The 27909-nt window shown below is 39.9% G+C and overlaps 1 protein-coding gene across 4 annotated transcripts; it reads right to left on the bottom strand.

Moving 5' to 3' along the window:
* Nucleotides 1-1143: 1143 nt before the first annotated feature.
* On the bottom strand, nucleotides 1144-27885 carry slain2 (SLAIN motif family, member 2). Of its 4 annotated transcripts, none has more exons than XM_026946905.3 (9): nucleotides 26601-27885; nucleotides 22475-22617; nucleotides 13425-13595; nucleotides 13103-13273; nucleotides 11228-11563; nucleotides 10818-10955; nucleotides 9052-9135; nucleotides 5822-6029; nucleotides 1144-3029 (listed from the first exon to the last, which is right to left on the bottom strand). In XM_026946905.3, the coding sequence occupies exons 1-9, from the start codon at nucleotides 27101-27103 to the stop codon at nucleotides 2963-2965; spliced, it is 1821 nt and encodes a 606-aa protein (XP_026802706.2). In that variant the 5' UTR covers nucleotides 27104-27885; the 3' UTR covers nucleotides 1144-2962. The 4 variants fall into 4 exon arrangements, with proteins under 4 accessions (XP_026802706.2, XP_026802707.2, XP_026802709.2 ...); XM_026946906.3 differs by having other exon boundaries at nucleotides 9052-9132; XM_026946908.3 differs by lacking the exon at nucleotides 9052-9135.
* Between the last annotated feature and the right edge of the window lie 24 nt (nucleotides 27886-27909).

Raw genomic sequence — 27909 nt, 5'->3', positions numbered from 1 at the left:
TCAAAGAAAGAAAAATGTAATTAAATTTTGCATGTCCCTATTCATAAATTGTGCAGCAGCCACAGTAGTATAGACTCTTCTTCATGAATGTAAAGTTAATGTCTTTATACCGAGATGTGAGAAATCTGTTGCACTGACACATTTAACCTGCAAGAATGAGATCAATAAAAGCTATGTTGCATGATTTTATTATATACTTCCAGATACTTAGGTAAACTGCAAAACAAACAAACAAACAAACAAAATGATGTCCTAATAAGCAAAAATATCTTGAATATGGGCAAATTTATGTAATATTTCTTATTATGAGATTATTGTAAATAAATGTAATATTATTCAGCCTGTTTTTAGATGCTTTTACTCATTTCCACATATTTTCTTATTCTTTTGGCAGATAATTTTGCTTCTTTTTAGAAATAAATGCTTAAAAAATTATCTGCCAATAGAACAAGACTATTTCAAGCTTGAAATTAATAAAATGTGTCTAGAAATAGGTTTAATAATCTTAGATTTGGTTTGTTGCAATCCTATAATAGGAAATACTAGATAAACGTGACAAGTATGTTCTTTTTTTTTTGTAATATCAATGTAATATCAGAGTTACAAGCAAATAAAAAAAAAAAAATATTGCTTATAAAACTTGCAATACACCAGTCTCATTTACCAATGAAAATTTTTTACTGTATGTTACATTTTTTTTTTCAAATTTTGAAATGAGAATAATTGACCTCTGATATACCTTTGAAAAAGCAAGAAATAATATAATCAAGTTTACAATTTAAAAAAAGAAAAGAAAGAGTGCTACTTTTGTCCTTATTGTAAACATTTTTCATCCTTTGTTACTGAGTCACATTGGAAATAATATCATAAAAAGTGTATCATTATCATTAGAGGAATGGGACATCAAGTACGTATTGTTACATATTATAAAAGAAGAAAATCATTTAAATTATAGAAACCTATTAAATCGCAACAATTTTGTTAGAAGCTGTAATAACTTTACTTCACATAAATATATATCTACTGAATTTAATGAAACATATTGTAATAGTGGCATTTAATCCAGGAACTAACAGGTCACTAGCTAGAGGTTAAAACTGTTCCTGAGGGTTTATATGAATTCATCACAGACCACAACACATGCCATTTTAGACATTTTATTTGAAATGTGAACACAGGGGAAAAAACTGAGCGTCATGTTTGTGGAGATATAAAAATGTTTAACAAAACTGTCCACAATATGGTGTGGCACGAGTGTCCTCATGCCCAGACCAGGCTCAGACGTCCCACCAACGCTGCCTCGCACTGTGCACAGGTTTCGCTCTGTTTTAATAAATAAGCCTCTTATTACATCAGAGCATTTAGTCATAAATATCAAAGCGTTTATAACATACATATAAATGTTATCAAAGCAATTACAAAAACCAAAAAAATAATAATGTATCAGCCAAAAACTCAAGAAAGAAATGCAGAGACCCCTGAAGCAAATAATAATGGCAAAATCAACTCTGTTGGCACAAAAAAATGAAACTTATAAAATGCAAACAAAGACACCAGAGTAATCACAATTTCATAAATTATAGGCACTCATGTTTAAAACTTTCGCAGTCTGAAGTGGCATTGCCATTCAGGTGCGGTTTTGTTTATTCTTGATCTCTCACTGCAATAACGCGGTGACCCGTTGTGTGCATGTATCGCCTTAAAGGCTTCCGTAGCTGGTCCACTTCCCGTTGCTGGACCGTGACCATGAATGTGCATCCAAATTACCAGAGATTTTTTTTTTTCCTCAAACTGGTCAAAAACTGGGTTTTAAATCAATTCCATCTTCAACATGATGGCAGAGATCATAATGATAACACTTTTCACTTATTTTCTTTTCCACCACACTACACGTCACAATGCCATTTTATGACCCCCTCCCACCTCCCCCACCCCTGAGCAGGAGACAGACGGATCGACTCACCATCCATCAGCGTTTGTAACATGCACAAACGACTCTTTTCGCAACACTTAATGTTCAACATCGAATGGGTTACAATAATTTGACTGCCAAATTGGGACATGATACACTCACAGTTTGGGCAATGACACAGAGTACTACGCATTTGGACATATAGTAATACCCATGATCCTCCAGTCCATGATTCTACAAGGTTACATCTGAAAAACTATAAAAATATCAACCCTGGTGAATCTCATAGTTGTTAACTAAAACCCAGTGAACTCAAACCTTTTAAAACATACATAGCCAGTTTGCCATGGATCCATCAAAACAATGCTTTGGAAACGTAGCTTTATAGTTGAGGTTTAACATTAATATTAACATTCAGAACTAAAAATGCAAAAAACCAAACAAAAGCAAATACTGAGTCGGAATATATTCTGTAAATAATTTCTTTTACATAATGATCTCTAAATAAATAATTGTCACATAGAAATGACAAGACATTCCCGCTGAAAGACACTAAGGGGTTTGATCACCATACAGCCATTTTTTTTTTTTTTTTTTTAAGGGATGGCCATCAAGCTACACATCGTGAAACACCATTAGAATAGTTTCACATAATATTCCACCCGGACAAGATTGCAACAGGCCCGTTACAGGGAAAATAAAATAATACGCAAGTAGCGATAGTCAAGGGTCTCCTTCGCAGGGTGCAGAAGCAGAGCGTGACAATAAGCTGTTTAATAGTTTATTAGAGAGAGATGGGTTCGATCTGTTCTCTCTGTAGGAGCTGTTCGGTTGGAGTGTGAGCGCAGCCCTGTGGCAGAAAGTGTACATCTCAGTCAGGTTCTTTGGCATTCACTGATTTCCAGCCAGCCATGATATGAGTATCCTCACTGATGTGAGAATTTCCTTTCAGCGCTGATTGTATGGGGATAGTAAGAGTGGAACTCTTGCTCGTTTGTGTCGATCAGTAAAGTGCCAGGTCGGACAGTCCGTCTCTGTGCTGTAGGCTTCTCAGTAGCATCCCTCTCTCCAGCTCTCATCCCTGATACCACTGTAAGTGCGAGGAACTGGCAGAGACCTGCAGGGTAAACACACACCCTCATGGAATTAGGCCACTGAAAGCACTGCACATATGTAGTGCACATATTAGCACATGTAAGCCTCAAGACTGTCTTTCATCTATCTTATGAGAGCAGCATCACAAGAGATTTCATTATAACCAAACAGATTTCACGACTATATGAATGTGGAACTATAAGACTATATGAAGGTGGAACTATACGACTATATGAAGGTGGAACTATACAATTATATGAAGGTGGAACTATACGACTATATGAAGGTGGAACTATACGATTATATGAAGGTGGAACTATACGACTATATGAAGGTGGAACTATACGACTATATGAAGGTGGAACTATACGACTATATGAAGGTGGAACTATACGATTATATGAAGGTGGAACTATACGATTATATGAAGGTGGAACTATACGACTATATGAATGTGGAACTATAAGACTATATGAAGGTGGAACTATACGACTATATGAAGGTGGAACTATACGATTATATGAAGGTGGAACTATACAATTATATGAAGGTGGAACTATACGACTATATGAAGGTGGAACTATACGATTATATGAAGGTGGAACTATACGACTATATGAAGGTGGAACTATACGACTATATGAAGGTGGAACTATACGACTATATGAAGGTGGAACTATACGATTATATGAAGGTGGAACTATACGACTATATGAAGGTGGAACTATACGATTATATGAAGGTGGAACTATACGATTATATGAAGGTGGAACTATACGATTATATGAAGGTGGAACTATACGACTATATGAAGGTGGAACTATACGACCATATGAAGGTGGAACTATACGATTATACGAATGTGGAACTATACGATTATACGAAGGTGGAACTATATGAGTATATGAAGGTGGAACTATACGACTATATGAAGGTGGAACTATACGATTATATGAATGTGGAACTATACGACCATATGAAGGTGGAACTATACGATTATATGAATGTGGAACTATACGACTATATGAAGGTGGCTCCTGTATGGATAAATTTCATGGCCTTGTCATAAAACAGCTCTGTGCATCTAGACATTAAATATATGAAGAGAGATTAATTGTGATGTGAGCTGGGAAAACCCACTGGATGTCTGCTGTGCCTGAACTCTGGAAAACAGCCAAAAATGACAAAATAGTTTTTTTCTGACTACTCATACTTTGCCACCTCAAATCTGAGAAACCATTAACTATTTATTTTACTTTTTTAAAATTAATTACTTACTTTCTTAACCTTGCCTAAGCTTTCTGTAAATCACACCGGGTTAACAAATGCACAAATACAATGGTAAACGCAGTCTGCCTAAAGACGTCTTAAACCTTGATAGTTAAGTGTGATTTCTCACACAGTGAACGTCACGCTTTGACCAAGCTTTTGTGTAGCATGTGCCATAACGAAATGGACAAAAGCCTAATCGATTCAGTTTGTAATGAGATACCAACTCTCAAAATGTCTGAGATGCTACGGCGAGACACAGTTCGGTCAGAATTTTCACATTTTGGAGCAAACATCTATAACTTTACTTCTGGTGGAGATGCAAAAGAGAAACATATTTCTTTTCAGGAAAGCCTGTGTTTTAAGCCTAGTGCATGCTACATGATTTCAGCCCCGATAATCCAGCAGCTGACCTGATTTTCTCAAATTACGAGTGATCACCAATGCTCCGATATATTTCCAAGCAGGTTTGAGTTTTTTTGACAATTAATCATATAGTGTGAACCACTCTGCAACTAGCTGCAAGTACAGCGCTGAGAAACAGCCAGTGAAAGCCCGAGAGGAAATCAAATACATCTGTCCTCATGCACTACAGATCCCTGAATCCAGTTTATCATCCACCAGTTTCTGTGGGAGTTGAGGGCAAACTGTAAGCACAGTAATACTGCTTGTCTAAGAACTTATGTCATGTCATACCCAAATGATTAGGAACAGCAAAAAGAAACCCAAACATGACACGATTCCTGCAAAGTATAAGAATTCTACTTCTTCTAGGAAAAGCTATGTTTAATTTTCACGATACTCTTCCCCAACCTTTACTTCCTCCACATTTTCTTTCATTTCTCCATTTTCTTTTTTTTTTTGTTCAAAGTAGTGACAGTCACATGATAGACAGCTCTTGCTTTTATTTTAATGAGAAAGCGGGATCGGAGGCACTCCGGCAAGGATCTCTCCAGGTGAAACGTCGTGTAGGGTGAAGACCTCGTCTGCGAAAGATTGTGTAGTGTGCACACTCTTATAAGTTGTGCAGTTTGAAAGGGTTAGCGACTGAGAGTTGCAATTTGTGTAGCGTGCACTTGGCATCACAGATCTACATATGACGGAAAATGTCAAAATATCAGCATGTGAAGAGTTTTCCCAGACCATCACACATGTAGGTGGCAGTAGTTATTAGTGGCCAGTGGTGCACAAAGTTACAGTTACAGTCAAATAAAATTACAGTTCCTTGGTGGGAAATGACATATAACCTGATTATTATGCACGTAAGTATTAAAAGTACTTGAGTATCAAAAATACAAGAAGGTCTAAAGGTTCTTTAGAACAGGGTTAATAGTGCAGTGAGTAAGAAATGTGTCTGGAGAAGTTTACTGGAGTAACCATTTACTAAAGGTTCAAGTTGCCAAGTTTATTTATACTCAAATATAGTAGAATATAGTCCCAAAAACATACTTGTGTACAGTAACAAAAATATTTGTACTTCACAGCTATACACCAGTGCTCTGTGTGTGTGTGTGTGTGTGTGTGTGTGTGTGTGTGTGTGTATACCTGCGCACAGGCTGGGCCAGTTTGCTGCGAGGCACAGGTAAACCCCCGGCAGCAGGGCCGCTGGGGCGAGGCAGAGCACTACGAGGCGGGGCCAGAGAGCGAGTGGGCGTGGTAGTGACTGAACCAGGATTAGACACCACCTTCATGGGCTGTCGCAGGGCGAGAGGTGATGGTGCTGCCGGTGTGCGCAACTTACTGCTAGGGGGAACTGAAGAGCAGAGAATTGCAAGAAAATAGGAGTTAAGTGACGAAGAAATAAAGCACACAAATCAAGTGTATGTAAGATTTTCAACAGAATGCAAGCAATGTCTAAAAACCATTCATGTTTTCACTATGAATGAACTACAACAAAAAAAAAACGGATGGATCAGTTGTAACCCTCAAAATTACACTGGATGGACATGAATAGTGAATTTCACACATACACACACATGAACCACTTTTCTGTCAACACAATAGAATAGTCCGCATGTAAAAGAACATCGAATCCACTAACAAACTTACACACCACACCACCTGCGTATACAGACACACACACACACAAAAAACCCAACTCACAATGAACTGGTGTTCAATTCAAATGAATAAATGAGCTGCAATGATGTGTGAATGTCACAAGCATTCATTAGTTCACTATCCTCGCTAAGAGTGGAGCATGCTGCTCCTCCTCCTACTAGTGGCAAAATGGAAAATAATCATTCATATCACAAAGCACAATCAGACCTCACACACACACACACACACACACACTATATCACAATATGGAAAACAGCCGGCACCTCAGTGAATACTCACTGAAATCTGCTTCCTCTCCAAAGCAACACGAGAGAGGAACTAAAGATAGAAACAGGAGATTCTTGTGTTCAAATACATTCATAACCAGTCCTTCACGGGCCGTCGCCTTCTGCGGCCCTCTAAGTGCATGTGGATGTAGTTTATTTAATGCAGATGTATTTCATTTGCTTTCACAACACCTCTTTAAACTACCTCCCTCATCTAACCTGACCTTTTATGGGTAAAGAGACCCATTAATGATCATTAATCATATCTTTTATTTTTTCTTGTATCAACTGAAACATCCAGGAGAAAGCGGCCACTGAAGAAGAATGAATGAATAAACTGAAACATTAAAGCTACAGTGTGTAAGATTTTCTCTAGGTAATTTTTTTAGGTAGTATATCTGCGCACAAATGGTGTCTATATAATATTAAAGAATCCTGTTTAGTGCACAGAATGTGGTTTGGGACGCAGCCCTTGTTGAATTCTTGTACTTTCCTCTAACAGTCTTCAGATTAAGATTATTACAAGATGAGTAGCACATTAGGAAATCTTCCACAAATAGCGTTTTTCTTCCAGAGAGAGCTTTAATATTTACGCACACTTTCTCATATATATTAACATTTTGACAGAATGTGAGGTGATATATGGAAGAGTATAAAACCTAAGAGATACCCAGGGAAAATAAAGGCTGAAAAACAGATGGTGGTGTTTCAACTGAAGCTCCTAAAGGCTCTTTGTTTTAGTTCATGAGACTCATGAGATCCCGTCAGATGGCACAAACATTTCAGCAGCTTAACACATTCTTTCGCACAAAAATGCCAGCATGAAACCAGGAAAGCATCTCTGCAGCTATAAGAACAAGTTAACAGGGTGTGCTTTACTAATACAAAATCATATATTCAGCTAGCACTAAACTTCAAATTCCTGGAAACCAGGAGACAGACTATAAGGAAATGCATTCAAACCAATGGCTGTATATATGAGCGGACAACATGGCGCTATTTACTCCCATTGTGCACTTATGAAGCCTTTTTGGTCGAATTGAAAGTCGCCATCGTGACCAAGTTTGTGCAGTAAGTCAGAATTGAAGCTATAACATGAACAGTATATAAAGATGTTAAGACAGAAAGTCCGCCTCTCGCCTGCCCGTAGTGATCGTGGACACGCCCTGCTTCGTTCCAGTAACCCTTACATTGAGAGCTATTACCTGAAGTGCATCTTAAGATGGCGCACTGAATGCTATCTCAAAGTGGTAAGTACAACGTTATTAATTAATCTGCAAACTGGTAAACTGTACTTGTTTAATTTTCAGAGGTATTTTGATTTTACCATTGACAGGAAAAGTCAAGACTCATGACTGCATGAACTACCATTTGCTAGTTAGTTGATGCATGTTAAGCAAAGTAATGCAAGTATAAGGGGGTAATGTAATTTACTAACTGAAAATATACTGCTAAAGAGCAGTCAACATTTACACTCAGCACAACATATTCTCAGGAGAAAAAAAAAAATCATCGCGCTCCACAACGACACCTGCAGTAAGTTACCCATCTGAATAGGGAAGTGTGATGTTTTATGCTCCTTTCATTCTGTGGAATTGGTTAAAAAAAAGAGAAACTGGTTAAACTTATCAAGCTCTCTGTGTTTGCTAATGTCATACAGTCAATAGCAAATTGTTAAGAAATTTAGCTAGAATTAGCTGCCTTGGTTAATGCCATCATTTCGTTCACTCAGTAAAGCGAGCTAGCTTAGACACCAAAATGAGCAACATACCGGAAACACTGCAAAGAATTCCCCGCTGAGAGCTCTTTACAGCAAAACAAGACATGGCTTTGCTACAGAACTGTCAAGAGATTCAGGTGAGTGTTGGAAATTGCGTGTGGGACCAAAACAGTCACCTCATCAACACCACCCTTTTTTTAATCACCAAATAACTCCTATAAAAATGCATTTATCGTAAGGAAAAACACTGGGGGAGATATCAAGGTCAACTGAACTTGTAAAAATAACCCATTCCTGAAATTAATTTGTGTAGATGTAGCTTCAAATATAAGTTTTGGCTTGTTTTCCATTCACTAACATGGGAATGGGTGGAGTTTAAAAAACTGTACTGCAGCCAGCCACTGTAGGGCCTCAGAGACATTTTGGCTTCACCCTGTTACAACATCCACTCATATAAACAGTCATTGTTCCAAACAAGCCCAGACGTGGAAAATAAAGCTATTGACCTCTTGTGAAAATAATTAATATAGTTAATATTTTCCATATTAACCATCATAACTTCATAACCATCAGATCAGGAATTTTCCTGAACCCACTGATAGCTTCTAGCAGCTCAATTCGCGATGACAAACTTAACCTGAGCTACAACTCTAAACATCTTCCTGATAACCCCGTGGCCAGGAGTGGGCAGTGTATAAATCCAGGCTTCAGCTCTCGGATTGTTTTACCTCGTAGAGACGTGGGGCTCTGCAGCCGCTCTTTGGGTTTCGGGGAGGCGCGCGCCGGCCCGGAGAGCCTTTGGTGCTGCGCTGCTGGGAGACAATCAGGAATCATGGTCTGATTCAGGCTGGCTTAAGGTCAGTGTTTAACATAGTAACCATCAAGACACTGATCCAGGATCAGTAAATAACGTCATGTTAAAGAGGACAGCCTAAGGAGGGACAGCCAGCCAGCCAGCGTGGGGGTTTTGTCTGATGAAGCAAAGTGAGCGAGCCATGCTTCCACTAGCGACAGAGGAAAAACCGTTATCTAGCCAAGGAGTCACCGGCCACTAGAGGGTGCCACAGAAAAGGGAATCATTTCACCTAGAGAGGAAGCGCCGATAACACAGCCAAGCTACCAGTAGAGAGAAAAAGAGGGGCAGGGGATGGAGATAGGGACGCCATGCTAAAGAATAGCAAGTGGAAGAGAGGGAGAGATGGAAATAAAGTGGGAAGTTCCACCAATAACACTTTAAATTTTGGCATTTTGACACAAAAGTACCTACAGAATCCTGTAGGCATGCATGTAGTACGTTTTTCAGTCAAATGACCATTAAAATGCAACATTACTGCCTGCTGCTATCAAGTGTCTAGCAGTTATTTTATTTTTGATTACAGCTTCTCCCATCATCACAAAATAGCTTTCCTTCGATTATTACTAAATAAAGCATTTTGATGCTTAAAGACAAATTAATGTTAATTACATTTCTAAAATCTTTTCCAGAAAATTAACACAATAAATAATGCCATCAATTAAATGAGATGAAACAAAGAAGAGAAATGTAGCAAAATAGAAGAAAAGGTACTGAGTATGTAGCTAAGAAATTATGAGATAGAAATATTTAAGTATGCAGAGAAGTGGTCTAACAGCCAAAGTCAAAGAATAACACTAATTCACTGGTCGAGTGCATTTTAAATCTTTTTTCTTCACTCTGGAAACTGCTGATTGTGATTTTGTTTTCAATTAGAATCTGAACTTAAAATTTGTTTCCTGTTTCATTTTTAATCACTGATTATAAACTTCACTATAATCACTTCAGTATAAACAGAAATTTCATCAGCAGCAATGTGCAGGATAAACATCACTCTTGTGTATGTACTGAACAGCAGACAGAAATGAATTCATTTAGTAAATCTGACTGTGATGTGCATGTACACGCACCGTCCTCTTTATTAGGAACACCTGCACACCTGCTCATTTATGCAGTTATCTAACCAGCCAATCATGTGACAGCAGCATAATGCATAAAATCATGCAGATACAGGTCAAGCACTTCAGTTAATGTTCACATCAAACATCAGAATGAGGAAAAAGAATGTGATCTCTCTGACTTGAGAAATATGATCAACCGTTGCATGGTTGTTGGTACCAGATGGGCTGGTTTGAGTATTTCACAAACTGCTGATCTCCTGGAATTTTCACACAATAGTTGGTAGAGTTTATACAGAATGGTGCGAAAAACAAAAAACATTGAGTGAGAGACAGTTAAACATTTTAATGCATTGTGCTGCTGCCACATGATTGGCTGATTGGCTAACTGCATAAATGAGCAGGTGTACAGGTGTTCCTATTAAAGTGGACAGAGAGTGTATGTGTACTCACTTTATGTAGTAAATAGAAAATCATGTATGAGTTTATGTCAGTGGCCATGACCTTGGGTGTGTACTCACTATCTGATTGGCCCGTGTGTGTGTGTGTGTGTGTGTGTGTGTGTGTGTGTGTGTGTACTCACTGGCTGACTGGCTCTGGTGTCGGGGGGATCCGTTTGGCACTTGCAGGTTGGACTCGCAGCTGCGGCTGTTTTTGACAGGTTCGGCAGCAGGGCCGGAGCTGGAACGTGTTAGGTTTGGAAGACTGCGCCGTAATTTCTCTACACACACACACACACACACACACACACACACACACACACACACACACACACACACACACACACACACACACACCAGAGACATCAGAAATATTATTCACATTTCCAGGTTTCTGCTATAAATGTCTACACACTGCTGCTACTTATACTGCTATGTAAGTATGCTACTGCTACTTATACTGTATATAATGCTGCTACTTAACATTTTCCCTTCCCATCAGTGTTGCTTTTACATCAGAAAAGATGCCCAATACATGCTGAACCCTGCCTACCTTCGTTCTTGATGGCGTTTGTGTGTGGCTCATGGGCGTGGCCCTGCAGTGAGAGGCGGGGTTGCTGCAGGCGGCTCATGATTGGCTGTGGCGAGGCACGAGCGGGTGAACGCGAGCGAGGAGAGTGGCGAGGAGAGACGCGGGGCGAGACGCGAGGGGAGGGGCTAAAGCGCGTGATGGGTGGGTGGTGGTAGGCCATGGGCATCGCTGCCTCCTCGTCATCCTCCAGACTCTGTGCGTCCAGCTCCTGATCGCTGAGCGTTCCACGCCTCAGGGACTGGCACGAGGAGCCCGAGCTGCGGCGTGACGCTGTTGCAGCGTAGTCCTGACGTAGGCCTGTTGACACACACAGCACGAGGAGTTTTATACAATGCTGTACTATCACAGACGGTAGGTGATCAGGGAGGGAGACACAGATATCACCATCCTGATACATGTAATAGATAATTCATTTTCTACAACTTGTTAGTACATATGAAGATTACATGCAAACATGAAATCTAATTAATGTCGTTTAAATGAGTCATTCAGCAAGTTTACTATGAATATAAAAATGTCCTCCGAGTTTCAAATTTTAATGTTAATCACATAGATTGTGTATATGTGTAACACTGGGTTGCCATGCTGGAAGTGTATTTGACTGTGTTTTTGACTGTGCATTGTGTGTGAATGTGGGTGATGTTCATTGAGACCAACAAAGAACACAATTTGTCTTACGGCATTCTACCATCTTGGATGTTTTATGCAACCTGGCAACAGAAGACTGAAGTGTGTTGGTTTGGATGCTGTGAAAATATCACTATGTGGCATCGGCCACAGAGTTCTGATACACATTCTGTGTTGAAAATGGAAAAAAGTGGAATTAGATCATCGCTAGTTAAAGAAGCAGGTGTAATTTCTTGAGCTGCATGTGACTTGAGTTACAACTGCAATAAAAACATTAAAACTACATAGGCAAAGCTACATAGCTCTTTATATTATTGAAGATGTTATCTTGCTTATTACTCTACTTCAAAAGTTTTACAAAGAAATTCCTTTAAAGGCCTGTTAGCACAGTTAGACGATTTTAGTTCTGATTTTATCCTAGTGTTATTTTAAAGCAGGATATTTAACTGCCAGGACGTTACTTGACTAGTGTAGGCTCACAATAAAAAATTTAACACTGAATCTCCCAGCTTGTCTGCTTCACACAAAAATGCTTTGATCTGTACCCAATATAACCTCTTGCCACTGGGCCAGATAGATCAGACGTGATCCTATCACACTGTGCTCCAGTGCTGCATTTCAAAGAATCTTCGATTTGAGACACAGCCCATGACAACAATCATGACGACAGCGTAAAGTTTTAAAAAGAGACAGAGCTCATCAGTGTGTTTAACATCGCAGTACACGAAATCACTAAACATCTGAGAGCTCAACTTGGAAACCTGATGGACAGGGATGCTTTGCTCTGACGTGCCGTCTAGTGAATGTGTCTTTAAATGCTAAAAATGTTCACAAACTAAGCAGACGAGAGCAAAGTCATGCACCAAGAATTAACCAGGCTCCTCTGCTTCGCGTCAGGTCGCATCACACCACCTCAGCATGGATTATTTTTCTACTGAAAAACACCACACTTTCCACTAGACTGGTAAGTTGGTGTAAGGAATATTCCTTTGGTTTTTAGTCACTCAAACGCATATTCCTAACATAATATGTTCAACATAAGTGTTCAAATGTTATAGAAGTTAAATAGAAATCCTAAATTATAAATCTGGAATGTTTTTTTAAAAAGTGGCATGGTCAAGGCTTTGGGTTGCAGAAAAATCATAATGTCCATTTGGGGTTGCTTGGAAACCCCTGTTATGGAAGCAGAGAACAGACAGAGTCACTCACTCTCCTCCTGCATGCGGGCGAGAATCTGCACATCGGTGACATCATTGAGCTTGTAGGTGGTGGAAGATCCCACGGAGTCCTCGTCCATCTCAGAAGTGCTCAGCTCACTGTCCACTGACGACTGAGGGCTCACCGCTGGGGGGTTTCTGTCCACTGAGCCACGCTGATAACCTGCAAACACAGACGACAAATAAAAATATAAAAACAAGCGGCCTCTGCCTACACTGCTGATGGAGCAATACTTGTTGCGTATATTTCCAAACAGGGAATGCGATATGAAGGGTTGCGGGCCTGTAATGTTGAGGTGAATGTTGATGGGCACCTGTGCTACTAGGCAGTACTAGTTGCTTGACGATAGGCACTCTGGAGGGAGTGGAGGAAGGGGAGTTGAAGCCACTGCTGTACGGGCTGTTGGCTGCGTTTGGACTGCACGAGCTTCCGTAAGCCACCTGAGGGCTGTAGGTACTGCCGTACAGACTCCGCCTCTTATTCGCTGTGGAGAAAGAAATATAGAAGAGATATTGCAGAGGGAACAATTTATGAGGAACATGAGGGTTGGAGATTTACCTCAAACACACTCTGTGTTAAAGATAGTGACAGTTAAAGATAGCGACCACCTCTCTCTGCTGCTGAATGTGTGAGCATGACGATGCTCTTAAAGTCTATTTAAGCATATGACAGAGACAAGACCAACACAGAACGCCTTTATTAGTGCGTCCAGTGCTTTGACAATAGACTCTATTCACTCCATATGGGCACAATGTACCTCGCCCACACACACACACACACACACACACACACACACACACACACACACACACACACACACAATGTAGCCATTTACTATGCAACACCATGAAAAGCTTTAGTCAGTTACGCTGCAGTAATGAAGTTGAACTCTTACAGAAAGTCTAAACTCCCTAAACTCCCAAAGACTTATTGAGGTTAAGACTTGTATCCCAGGAGCAGTGATGGATACACTGGTGGATACACTCTCACATGACCATCCACACACACACACACACACACACACACACACACACACAGCTGGACATTCAAGAGGCCATTAGAGTCTACTTCCCTTCCTCTGCATTCTCCACACTCCTCCCACTTCCTGTGTTTTACTGCTCAACATCTCTAGTTGTCTCCTTCTCCATCTGCATTATTTAGGAATGGTGGGCTCTACAGGTCAGCTTAGAAAAAAAATCACTAACACTGACACATGCCCAGCTCTGCTGAATGGCAGGAATGGTCCATATAAGAGTTATGTACAGAGGTCAGCACTTAGGATTAGTGCTGTAAATGCTTCTGCTACCAGAGTCGGGCAGAAACACACCGTCAGATCAGACACCATGACAGAATGGGGGCCTGAATCTGAGGTTAAATTTGTGGCGCTTATATTCTAATAAGTGCCAAGAGTGTGGTAGTTGATTCTGGATCCGCAGTGTGACACTGCAGCACCTAGTGCACGAAATAAATACAGAGAATTTCAATGTGATCATTAAAGCCGAGTGTCCGCTACACCTTTTTGTAGCCAGGAACCCCTTTAACTGTAAAATAAATTCCACAGACCCTCTCAGAATAGATTTATTTCATGAACATTATTTACATTTTTTCAAATTATATTTTTTTAAGGCCATAATGCTTTCTATTCCTGAAATTTGAAGTGACAGACGACACCTGATTTGGATTTGGTATCTTTGATTATGCAGATTGTGATTTCTATCACTGGTTTAAAATAAATAAATAAATAAATTTATGCTTCAGGGACTTTAAGAACCACTGCATTACATAATTTGTGCTCTGATTTCTGTCACACAGACTAATTTAGGAGATCATTGACAAAATTATCACAATATCCATATTACTGCTGCATTTGACTTGCCTCAGACATTGGAAGTCATTTTCCAAGTTATTTTCCACTGTGCGTTTGAGCTATAAAGGGGGAAAAACAGACACCACAAGATTTGTCTTTTGTTGGCAACAAGCTAGCCAGCTAACTGTGATGAGTGATGTATATTTTTCCGTTTTGATTTGGCATCACTTGCTGAACTTGGGGGTTGAGGAGATTGTCCTGAGCTCCTGATTGAGGGGGCACTTTCTTTGATTTCTCCATCGGGCGTTAGTTGGAGTTGGAGGCGGGAAATTGTGAGTTATGACCTCTAGTCGAATGCAGGAATATATCATCATATTGCGTAGTTCTAGTGTCCACACTACACTGAAAAAAAGCTCACTGAATTTACTTAATTCAAATGCGTATATCAGTTCCATGTAAATGAATTGAGTTACATTAACACAATTTGTTTTCATAAATCCAACATGATTTGATCGTGTATTTTCAAAGCCCTTAATAAAACCGAATCCTATAATTACCGGAGCTCAGAATCAAAACCGGGTCGCTCGCATTCCGAGGCAGCGACGTTCCGAGATTTTATAATGTGATTGGATTAGTTTGTTAATACTACATGAACTGATCACACTCACTCAACATCATTCAATATAATAATTAGAAACTTGTTTAAATTAAATTTAGTATAAGCAATGAAATCATATTTTGATTAGAAGCTAAATATTTTTATGCAAAATAGACGCAATGTGTTGTTTTAAATCTGACTGACCACATATTCACTTTTTTCCTGTGTGAGCTTAAGGAATCAAAAGCACTTCCCATACCCCTAAAGGAGCATCACATCAGCTCAAACTTTCAAGCTGCAAAGCATTATGGGGCATGACCTCTGGCCTAAAGTTGACGGACAGGACTGTGTGTGTTTCAAAGAAGCCTAGATGGAAGCCTTACATGATTTAATCAGACACTAAGTGAAAACAGACTAACAAAAGGAGTCCTAATCTGAAATTTGGGAGAAGTATAAAGGCGAATGCAAAACAAGAGTTAAGCAAAGACATTTAGTATCAAAGATGAACAGGACACTGTATAAACTACATGTAGACACTCGCAAACACACAGACAGTATATAACAAACAAGTTCTCTGACCAACTGCGATATAAAAAGGTCAAAACAGACTTCTCAAAATAAAACCAGTGACATCTGCCTTTTATTATCTCACGGTGTCTGTACAATAGCACTGAGCAATATGAAGATGCGAGTGTGAAATTAAGCATTAACAGAACATGTGAATGTCACGACTGTTAAATAGGCAATACCATATAATTATAGCTCAAGCTAAATTATCATTATAATTATTATCACGGGACACAAACTGGAGACGTTTGAGTCAGTAGCTGCGTTTACACGGACACTAATAATCCGATCGTAATTGGACTAGAAGCACAATCAGATTTAAAAAGTCACATGTAAACACGTCAATCGGAATGAATTGGCCAAAACCGATTAAAATATCATTCGGATCGTAAGGGGTAGTTTAAACGTCTTCTAATCCGATGGAGAGGACATGTGAACACTTCATCGGATTGAAAATGAAACCAGATAGTTCTGCGCATGTGCAATGACGTACAAATCACCTAATGACGTGTGACGCATGGCTGACTGACAGCTGCTTTAACGGCCCTCTCACCATGCCCTTACAGAACACAAATTTCTTGACCGTGCTCTTATGGACGCCAAATTGATTGGAGATCACACGGTATTCTGCACAGCTGCCGAGTTTATACAGTACAATTGCGACTCGCACTGTCGGTGGTATTGGGGCTCTGACCGCAGCCTCACCAGGTGCCATGTGCCCCTCCACCATTCAGCATAGTGTCATAAGTGACTGTCGTGTCATCCTAAAATTCTCCTTCCACTCCTCGTCTGTGAAGTGGTGCAAGACGATGTTGTCCCACCAGTCCTTGCTTCGGAGCCTCATCCACAGACGCCTTGTTCTGGGCTCGGGAAGGGGCATTTTAATTGCTTGATACAACCCGATTACTTTATTCAGCGTTCTTGTAAACACTGCAATCGGATTAATCAATCTGATTGATTTCATTCCGATTGAAACAAAAAGTGTCCATGTAAACGTGACTAGTGAGGAACAGGAGGTCACTGAACAAACTGCTCTCCATCATGGACAATCCGTCTCACCCTCTCTACAACACACTACAGTGTGAGTCTCTCCAAAAGACTCATTCAAATTCGTTGTCACAGAGAATGTTACAGGAGTTCATTCTTACCATTCGCAATAACATTGTACAACAGCTCACCTGTGTGTGACAGATAATAACACTTTCACATTACACAAGAAAGCCATCATTTAGAAAGCTGTCATTATATTCTACATTCTCAAGGTTCTTCATATTCGTTATTCACTGCCAGTTTTTCACAAGAGTACTTATGTAAACACTGATGTAAATCTGGTTAAATCTACAACTGTGTTCCATATCTGCACTACTACATTTAACTTATTGTATTTTATATTTTGTGTGTGTACGTGTTGTATCTTGCTACTGACCATGCTGCTGTAACACAAGAATTTCCCTCATGGGATCAATAAAGTATATCTATCTATCTATCTATCTATCTAACAGCCTTTCTTGGAAAAAAATAAGATGGTTACTTGGGGAAAAAAAAAAAAAAAAAAAAAAAGACAGCATTAGGTCTCATTTTTTACCAAAACTTTTCCACATATAAACATACAGATCTAAATACCTTCCTACAAACATAAGACCGTTGTTTCCATCCGTAAGTGGGTTAAAATGATGGCCTTTCCAGACCAGTACAGTTAATGGAGAGGCCTCTTTTCACAGACGTTACAGTAAACTGACACAATCTGTCACTATCTGTCTGTCTATGTGAGAGATCAAAGTACAATCTAAATTTATTTTAAAGAAACGGTGGGTAATATTTTGACGTGAATTACCAGGACAAATGAAGTGGAACTGGCTTCCTGGCATACACCAACCCTAGGCTAATACATCTGTAGAGTCTATTAGTGGATAAGCAGCTTGGCCTTTCTATCTGTCCATCTCACTACTAAAACACAACCGAAATAACTTGGATATGCAAAGCACCAATCTATTACCAAACCATTAATCTCCTTCCAAGGTAAACCTGAAAATTAGTTGAAGAAGCAAAACTACGTCTTAGAATAAATATTTGGGACTTGTGCTGAGAACGCACAGTAAGGTTATTAAGAGAAAAGGAAAAGCCGACAGCCACAGCGAAGAACACAGAGACCCAAAAGCAGAGTCAGAGAAAGAAACAAGCACAAATAAGGCTAAGGGCAGGTCACATGAGGAGAGGAATGAGAGAGAGAGAGAGAGAGAGAGAGAGAGAGGGACTGATTGTGAGGAAGTCAGAACTGGAAACACACAGGAAGAGCACAGAAAGAAAGAACAGAATACAACAGCAAGGGCTCGGCTGAGTGCATGTAAACAGAAATATGGCCCAAGCAAGACTGAAAAGAAAGAAACGGAAAATGGAAAGAGGGAGGGAAGAGTGAATGTGCGTGTGCGTGAGAGAGTGAAAATGTGTTTGGGGGTATGTCATACCCTAGAGCAGGGGTTCCTTTACCTGTAAAATGAATTCAACCCCATCTGTACTGATTTACTTTAATCCTTTTATAAACTATTCAATTATTAGGCTCATTATTAAAACATGTACAGTATTCTGGAGCTTTTTATTCCTGAACTTTCCATGGACAAAACACATTCGGTCCATGCTGACTTTGTTGGTTGGCCTTCTTGTTTTTCCAGTTATTGAGGTTTGGATTAAACTAGAGATGGCACCAATACCAGTTTATACCAGCCCAAAAAAAAAAAAAAAAAAAAAAAAAAGACCTTTTTCCCTTCAGAAAAATCATTTTTCCAAGATCGGATCCTGTAACAAATGGCAAAGATTGGAATTAGATTTGGAAAATAAATTTAATTTTTGAAACAGACTTGACTTGCTTTTCCATTGGTTTGATTTTATTATATTTATACAGTAATGTAAGTAGTTTGTGCGTGAAAGTGTCTGTATCGAGGAAAAAATAAATAAATAAAAAGAGTATTGTGCCATCTCCAGACTAAAACCCCTTCAATTCAAATCGAGCCACTGGCCTAGCGTCTTCAAATCTGAGCAAATATGATTAAAAAAAAAACCATTCGAGTGCACTCCAGAGTGAGTACGTTTCTGTAGATCATTCTTATGCTAAAGAAAGCAAACACTCGAAAGAAAGGCCTTGCACTTGTCTGCAGACACTCGGGTACTCGACACAGGATTACTCTGAAATTACTTGTGCTGTACACAAAATTACACAGTGTCATATCCTGTTCAGTTTATTTTTTTAATCTGTTCATCGATTGCAGCATTTAAGAGCATTCCAGCCAGAATCAATCTGATCATCTGATCTATCGGACATGCATCGTGCACTCACTGTAACTTGAGCTGAAATTCTTGCATCATAGCAACACAAAAGAGGTAAAAAGAAATATCAAAAGAGTCTCAAACCAGATAATGGTGAAGTTATTCATCAACACAACAGCTGTGTGTAAACATACAGCTGTTCGGGAATATCTGCTTAACAAATATTTAAGAACAATAATAATTATAGTGTTATAGTATTTAAGAACAATAATAATTATATAAATACACACTGATGGGGAAAACTAAAAAATAATCATGAATTATACGTACAGTATAAAGCATAAATAAGTTCACAAACAAAGTTCATGCAGCTAGATATTACGTTCTAGTCTTTGTTTTTTCTCTCCATCTCTAATATGTTATTCAACCATAGAGCCATGCCCTCTTTTACATTACATACAAGAGTGCAAGGACAAGAGACTGGTTACCATGGACTGAGTAACACAAACACGCACACAAACAAAACACACACTCCCCAGACATCTTACCAGGAAAGAGAAAATTCATCTGTGACTCTGCAGCATTCAAAGGGATTTACAGCTCATTAATCTCAGTGAATCTGCTTCGCAGCGCTTGTTGTCACAAACACTACCCTTATGTCATCATATGAACTACGTAAGACCTGAAATGTCCGAATCAAAGAGCTTAGAATCGACGTGTAAATAGGAGTGATAGGACAAATCCTTTAGGCTTCTTTTCATTTTATTAAGTAATTTATTAAAGTTTAGTTTATTAAATCCCAGTGGATTATGACTGAATGATATGAATAAAATAATGCCAAATATTTTAGCAAAACACATCACGAAACGTGTAAATTAGGGAAAATTTGTTAATTTCTTAGCATTATTATGGTGATTATAACTATTAAATCATGCTGTATGTCTACACATTTACTAAAACATAGACTGGTCTGAGCTGACAGGAAGTCTCTGGCAACTCAAATAAACACTCTTTACAGCCGTGGTGAGCAGAAAAGCATCTCATCAGGCAGCACGATGTCAAAGCATCAAACACAATGAAGTGGAGAAGCTGCCACACTTGACTTATGTAGAACATCCAGAACACGGTCTAGCAGCTGGTTTCGAGTGGTTCGTTTTTACACATAACTTTGTTCAACAGGATACAGCAGGTGTGTTTCCTGAAGAGCTAAGATCATAAATCAGCTTTGCCAGCAAAGTTTCCAGCCCAACTGCATCTCAAAAACCACACAAAAGAGCACACAAAAAATTCAGGTACTGAAAAAAGGAGATGTATTTTTCATCCTTTTTTCAGCCTTTGCGTGGGGAAACAAGGCACTGCGGTGCAAACTCATTTCTGATGCACGAACCTTATCCACTCCATAATCCCCCTTTCCCTCTCCAAACCTTAGCATTATATCATACAATAGAAACGGTTCAGACACGTTGTTGCACTTACACTTTGCCTTTGTTTAATTTTTTTTTTTACATTTAATTCAGATTATTTGCTATAGAACAAGATATCGGCAGGTGCAGAGTATTTTTAACCTAGTCCAATCTGACAATGTTTTTTTTTTTTTTTTTTTAACTGTCCTGTCCGCTGCTCCTCCTCTGATGAAAATGTTTATAGAGCGAGCATGGGTAAGTGTGGCTTCTGCCTCTGTGGCTCTACGAGCGCTTGTCGCAGTTCCCATTTTTGACGACTACACGCAATAATAACTCTGTGGAGCAAAATGGGCCCCCCCCTCAAAAGAGGTAATAAAAATTTCAACAGAATTCTAAAATATATCGAGTTTTGAATGAGGACTTAATCAAGTTTGTTGAACAGGTGATATATACGGTGAGGGTCTGCACCACCTGCCCCTATGGATGAGGTGTCACTGCATCTGAGGCTACAGTAAATACAGATTTAATAAACTGAACTGGACAGCTAAAGATTGGAAAAAGACCAGGTGATGCTTTCTAATCTTTTGTCCAATCAAAAACTAGTCAGTGAGTGTATATAGCTCTTCATCAGCTGAGAATAGAGCTTATTTATTTATTTATTTATTTTTTACAAAATCTACAACTGAGCTACCAAGCAACCAATGACTTCACCCACACAAGCCCATCTGGGTGCAGATAGACGTGTGGCCCAGTTCCAAAACTGTAGTACGTCTGATTGAGCCTGATCTCTACAGCTCTAATCCATATATTCTAGGAAAGGTACCTTTGCTCCAGGACGAGGCATTTGGAACACTTCCAAGGTCAGTAAAGAAGATATAATGGATCAGGCATTTTCAGAGCAAAGAACGAGCACCAGAAAGTTGTGGGTTCAAATCCCAAAACTGCCAGGAGACACTATTGAACAAATAAGAATGGGTTTTAACTCTCAGTTATAAGCTTGGCTCTACGCTTGGAGTGGATTTTGTCTCACTTGTAGACCTCTCTGGATGAAAGCATCTGCCAAATGATATGTCAAATAAAATATGTAATATGTGTATTAAAAATCTGTGAACTCACAGTGGGAGGCCCTGGTGAGGGACTGAATCACACTAAAGGTTTGTAGACAGACGATAGTGCTCCATAGCGTTGCTCAAATCAGGAGTCATATGAGCATACCTGATTAAAAATGGCACGGACACCTCTCCCAATGATCTGAGCTCTCCCAGAACTCCCTGAGCTTTCCCTATAATTAGTGTGAGAGCACGCGTGCACACGCGCACACACACACACACACACACACACACACACACACACACACACACACACACACACACAGCCGGATGTGTGGGCTCTCAAAGCAAAGGACAGGGTATAGTAAGCTGCCAGCCCACATGCTGAACACACGCTCAGTGAGAGGGAGATGGGAGGAGAACAGACAAAAGAGTCAAAGTGGAGGACGATAGGAAAGGAGGAAGAAGAACCTCTTCAGCACTGAAGTGTGAAAAAATGAGCAAGGGGAAAAAAATGAAAAGAAATGAAAGTGAAATTCATGGGAGCTCTGCACCTAAGGCAGAAACAGAGAAAGAGAAAATCACAACAGACGACAGATTTGTGTGTGTGTGTGTGTGTGTGTGTGTGTGTGTGTGTGTGTGTGTGTGTGTGTGTGTGTGTGTGTGTGTGTGTGGTACCTGTCATGGTGAGGTCGAGTCTGTGGAGAAGGGAGCGTTTGGCTGACTCCATGTCAGGGCTGGGGTTGTCCAGGGCTTGTCTACACCACACGATCGGACTGAGTGCTTTCTGGAGAGGGCTGTTCAGCTTTGCCTCATACAACCTACCAATACACACACACACACACACACACACACACACACGTTATAGTGTATAGACCTAGGGCCTAAGAAATAGCTTTCCTGGAGTATGAATGCCAATCAGTCTCTGATAATTATAGGTCCTAGTAAAGCTAATATTATAAACAGAAACGAATGATCTTAGTGCAGTATTTGCACACAGGTTTTACACTTACACAAAAGCCTAATGACTCAGTAGTACAATATTACATTTATTCTGTTCTTTTCAAATTAAAGAGCAACTTTTTTTATGAAGGTGCGCTCTACACGACATGTAAGATTCAAAGTCCATGTAGTCAGCTGAACTTACTACACCGCTACGTGAATTTACCAGTTACCAGTGGTTTGTAGACTGTCTAAGACAAGTGATGACTTGTCCTACAGCTTTTCCTAGCATCTAGAGTGAATTGTTTGGTTTATTTACCTACAGGTTACAGAGAATGTTTCTGTAATCAGTGACTTGCGGAAGCTTTGAGAAATGTTGCAGCAGCTAATTTCAAGCTCTCTGACTCTTGTCAATAAAGATTATAGGATAAATAAATAGAGAGAGAGAGAGAGAGAGAGAGAGATCTTCCTGACAAGTGACCCTTCTTTAAAAACTGTTACAATAGAAACTGCTTGTTTTGTGGTACATTCAAATGAGTTCAGAAAGCAGTCGGTGGAACGTCTTATTAGCAGACATGCAGCGAAACCAACGTCTGATCAGAGCAGCACTGCTTAGCTTCATGAATTAAGGACACAAGAAGCTCCTTAACTCTGGAGGCAAAGCAAAACAGTTTTGATTACAGCAGCATTTCTGGCATCCGTATAGCAGCCGTCTGTCTGTTAATCCCTTGTGGTGGTAATTCAGGATTACAGCATGACTCAGTAACAGAGACTGACACTCACGTTGCAATCGATTTACCTCGGAAGCGGGAAGTCCGAACTCAAAATGACATCATTTTCTCCAACATGGATGCCTTCATGTTCATCTTTTGTTGGCAACATGCTAGCTAACTGTGATAAGTGCTGTATATTTTCCTCCTCAAAACTGTGTAGTCAGTGTTATAGATTTAACAAGCGAATACGTTTGTATTTTGATTGATCTAAAGCAAATAAGTTATATGCTGTACAGTATAACTGATTTAAAGGTAAGATGTTTGTTTATTATTGTTGATGAGAGCAGCCATGTTGATTTGACGTCACTCGCTGAACTCGGGGTCGAGGAGACGAAAAGAAGTTGAGTTGAGGGGGCGTTTTCTTTATTTTTTCCTAGTCGGAGGTTTAGTCGAATGCACCATCCATCTAATCCTCCTACACTCAGACAGAGTCAGGGCGAGAGAGAGGACAGTATTAAATGCTAATAATGTTAAAGGTCATTGGAATCAATGTGTAAATATCGAGATAACTGGAATTGGATCTGGAAAAGAAATTTAAGGATTATTCTTTTGGAACTGGAAATGTTTACTTATAAAAGAGACTTGACTGTTTTATCCTTTGATAGTACTGATGTTATTACATTTATACTTAATTGTATTTACAGTGTAAGGAGTAAGTGTTAGTGGTTTTTAAAGATAACATTACCTGATACTCAAGGTTTCAGTACTGGGCATCGTAAATCTCTACTACTATCCATTACAAGATGTCTTCATTGTTATCAGTTCCAGCATTGTTATATTTAATGCTACTGAACGGTTCACTTGTCTGCCCTGTCTGACAAGATCACACAGTGCCTTCTCTGCTGTCTCTAACTCATCACATTCCACACTGAGAGACGTGTTCGCAAGCAGAGTGACAAAACAGTTTTTAAATTTCATCACTGATCTCATCGATGATCTCATCGTCGAACCTTTGTCAGGTCACAGCTGCTGCAGGGATTTCCCACATCCCCTGAGGTTCTGAAGCGCTTCTGCCCAAATCCACACATACAAGCTCAAGTTCCAGATCAGTTACTGCCTCAGTGGAAAATCTGTACAAATTCTGCGCAAAGCCTTAAAATACAGGCAATGGAGGTGATTGAGTTCAGACATTTTGGTACACACTGACACCTCGCCTCATATCTCTGGCTCTTCTGCAGTAAAAGGGCTGTGTACTATATCTTTTATAAGCATGGGTTATCTGCAAGAGTGGCCATAAAGCACCAACATATTAACAAAGTCACAGTGAAAGGTCATGTGGAATGGCACCAAAGGACACCAACTGCGTTCCTGATCTATCCCTGCCTTTTACTGTTGAACACCTGTTTTTGTCAGCAGCGTTGTTTGGGACAAGATGGTCGCCATGAAGCTGTCTGACTGAAAGGCTATCTAATAATAGTTTTCTATCTTCTACAGTGGCCGAAAAAGTTTCCTTGGGTAACAACATATACGCTGTATACAAGCTGCCTTCATTAGAGAGTCTAGTCTAAACTAATCTAATCTAGTCTAATCCAGCACCACAGTCCGGCATCCCTGGTCTTCATGGTGGTGTATGAAAAACACAACTCGGGCAGAACAAAATACTGATATATAGCTTGTCTACATCAGGGGGTCTGAAATTTTAACTGTTAAAAAAGAAAAATCTGATTCACAATGTGGAATAGCAAAGATGTTGGATGTCAGCTAGCAAGAAGGCAATTACAAGAAAAAGGTTAATGAATGTTAATGAATAATATATAACTGTTAATGAATGTAATGAATGGACGGACAGAATACACTAATATATATATATATATATATATATATATATATATATATATATATATATATATATATATATACATACACACACACACACACACAAAGGAGAAAATTGTCTTTCTCTCAACACGTGAAAAGAAATATTTAGCCAGATTTGGATGAAGTGGATTGAGTATACAGTATTAAAGCTATATGGTCAGATTTTTGTTGAACTGATGAATGTGTGAAGGTGTAATGTATTCGTAAGTATGTAAATAAAATGATAATACTCTGGGAAAATACTGGAAAAGTTTTGTTGTACATATGGTGAAAAGCACTGGGGATTTTAACTGTACAATTACACACATCGAGGAAGTACTGATGACAGTGTGACAGTGTATTGTTGTGAAACTGAAGTGCTTTTTTAAATAAACATTTTTTAAAAGCTTGTAAATATTTATTTTATGAACATAATCTTAATCTTTTTTTTAAAAAAAAATATTAGGCACAATATTTAAATATGTCCAGTAATATTTTGGCTGTTTTTTAATTTCAGCCATAGAGCTTTTTTATTTTAAATATTATTGAACTCTTTACTCTCTTAACACATTTAATTAAATTGAGATGTCATTACATGTAAGTTCACATTATTCCTTTTTGTTGTTTTTTTTTCTGAGTCTGGATTTAATTCTAGTGACCTATCAAACTGGATCAATAATAACTACAACACCTCAATAATAATAATAATAATAATAATAATAATAATAAATGATAAGGATGATGATGATGATGATGATGGGCTGTGATTTCCTGATCACTGTAACAAACTTCAGACCCTGAGGATCCCTGGACCCCAGTTTGAGAGCCATGGTGCTAGAAAACTAAACTAACAGCCAGCTCGATCCCTGAAGAGGCCTGTTCAGGACAATCTGTTGCACACTGCAGCGTGTTCAGATGGCGTGCACACACACACACACACACACACACACACACACACTCCCGGAGGAGAATAAAGAAGGGAGAGATGAACTAGTGCACCACCAACTAATCGCTAATGACGTCATCTGTTTGAGACACAGGCGCAGGAGTGTGTGTAGAGTGTGTGTAGAGAGTGTGTAGTGTGTGTACTGTATGTGTAGAGTGTGTGTACTGTGTGTGTAGAGTGTGTGTACTGTGTGTGTAGAGTGTGTGTACTGTGTGTGTAGTTTGATGACTGGAAACAGCTGCCAAACTCCAGAAGAATTTAAGGGTGTGATTTCACACACACACACACACACACACACACACACACAGATATAATAATAACAATGATGATGATGATGATGACTCACCAGCTGTCTTCGTCCTCGTTCAGACAGTCCATGTCCTCCAGGTCCAGGATCTCCACCTCGTCCAGGACAGAAGACTCTCGGTCCTCGCTGTAGTCCACAGACTCGCGGTGGTAATACGGGCTGCTGCCGCCGCCGGTGTTTGTGGCAGCGGGAGAGGCGTCGCAGTCATAAGGCGACCCGTAGCTCCCATGGTACGAGCGCCTGGGGCTCAGACAGCGCGAGTTCTCCAGCGGCGCCGCTCCGCCGAAGCCCCGCATGCCGCCGAACCCCGCCCCGGTGAAGCCCGCCAGCCCCGCCGCCGCCGCCACCGCCACCGCTCCCGCCGACAGCGCCGAGTCGTAGCCCGCGCTCAGGGGTCTAGCGTTGGCCGCCAAGCCTCCGGACGTCGACAGCAGAGCGGAGCGACTCCGGAGCTGCTCGTTTTGCTGTTCGAGCTTCTTGACCAAGTCCTGAAGCTTCCGCACCTCCAGGTCCGCGTTGATGTTCGAGTTGATGTCCTCCATTGGGGCGCAGCAGCACCAACTACAGCCCGAAAAATGGCTTTCTAACAAGTCAACAAGCCGCTCAAGTGTTAGTCCTAAACTCTCCTAACTCTACACCGTCAATGACGCAGCTGTAAAGTACGCTCCTGTGCTTATGACCGTCATCTTTCCTTAGTAGTTAAACACACGAGCGGCTTGGGCGCCATCTTTACCGTCCGTCAGTTACCAATTAGGGAAAGCGGAAAAAGCTGACGTGTTGCGTCATCACGCATGCAAGCAGGAACGAGCACGTTTTGGGAGTGACGGCTCACGTGAACGCGCTTTTTCTTTTCCTTTTTTTAAACCCATAAACAGTTGGGGATGTAAACTTTTGCCCGCACACTTTTGTAGACACTTTAAAAATATGTTGATAGTAATTAAATAAACAAAATCAGTTGCTATAATGCTACATCATTCTGAAAGGATTCACATACAGTATTTCTAGGATCATATATATAATTTTGACCAAAAGTATGTGGACACCTGACCATCACACACCCATATGTGGTTCTTCCCCAAACTGCTGCCACAAAGTTAGAAGCACACAACTGTATAGAAAGTCTCTGTATGCTGTAGCTTTACAGTTTCCCTTCACTGGAACTACAGTAAGAGACTCAAACCTGTTCCAGCATGTCAATGCCCCTGTGCACAAAGCGAGCTCCATGAAGACATGGTGTGTGAAGGTTGGAGTGGAAGAACTCGAGTGTCCTGCAGAGCCCTGACCTCAACCCCACTGAACACCTTTGGGATGAACTGGAACACCGACTGAACCCCAGACCTCCTCACCA

This window comes from Pangasianodon hypophthalmus, chromosome 19 (genome assembly GCF_027358585.1).
Source record: "Pangasianodon hypophthalmus isolate fPanHyp1 chromosome 19, fPanHyp1.pri, whole genome shotgun sequence".
NCBI classification, from domain to species: domain Eukaryota; kingdom Metazoa; phylum Chordata; class Actinopteri; order Siluriformes; family Pangasiidae; genus Pangasianodon; species Pangasianodon hypophthalmus.
Note: the sequence above shows the minus strand (reverse complement) of the source record. Positions and strands in the feature narration are given on the sequence as shown.

Coding starts and splice junctions, on each gene's coding strand:
- slain2 (XM_026946905.3), bottom strand. CDS start 27,103: ATGGAGGACATCAACTCGAACATCAACGCGGACCTGGAGGTGCGGAAG. Junction 9,136..10,817: donor ACACCAGAGCCAGTCAGCCA/GTGAGTACACAC, acceptor ATTGTCTCCCAG/CAGCGCAGCACCAAAGGCTC. Junction 6,030..9,051: donor GAGCCCCACGTCTCTACGAG/GTAAAACAATCC, acceptor TCTGCTCTTCAG/TTCCCCCTAGCAGTAAGTTG.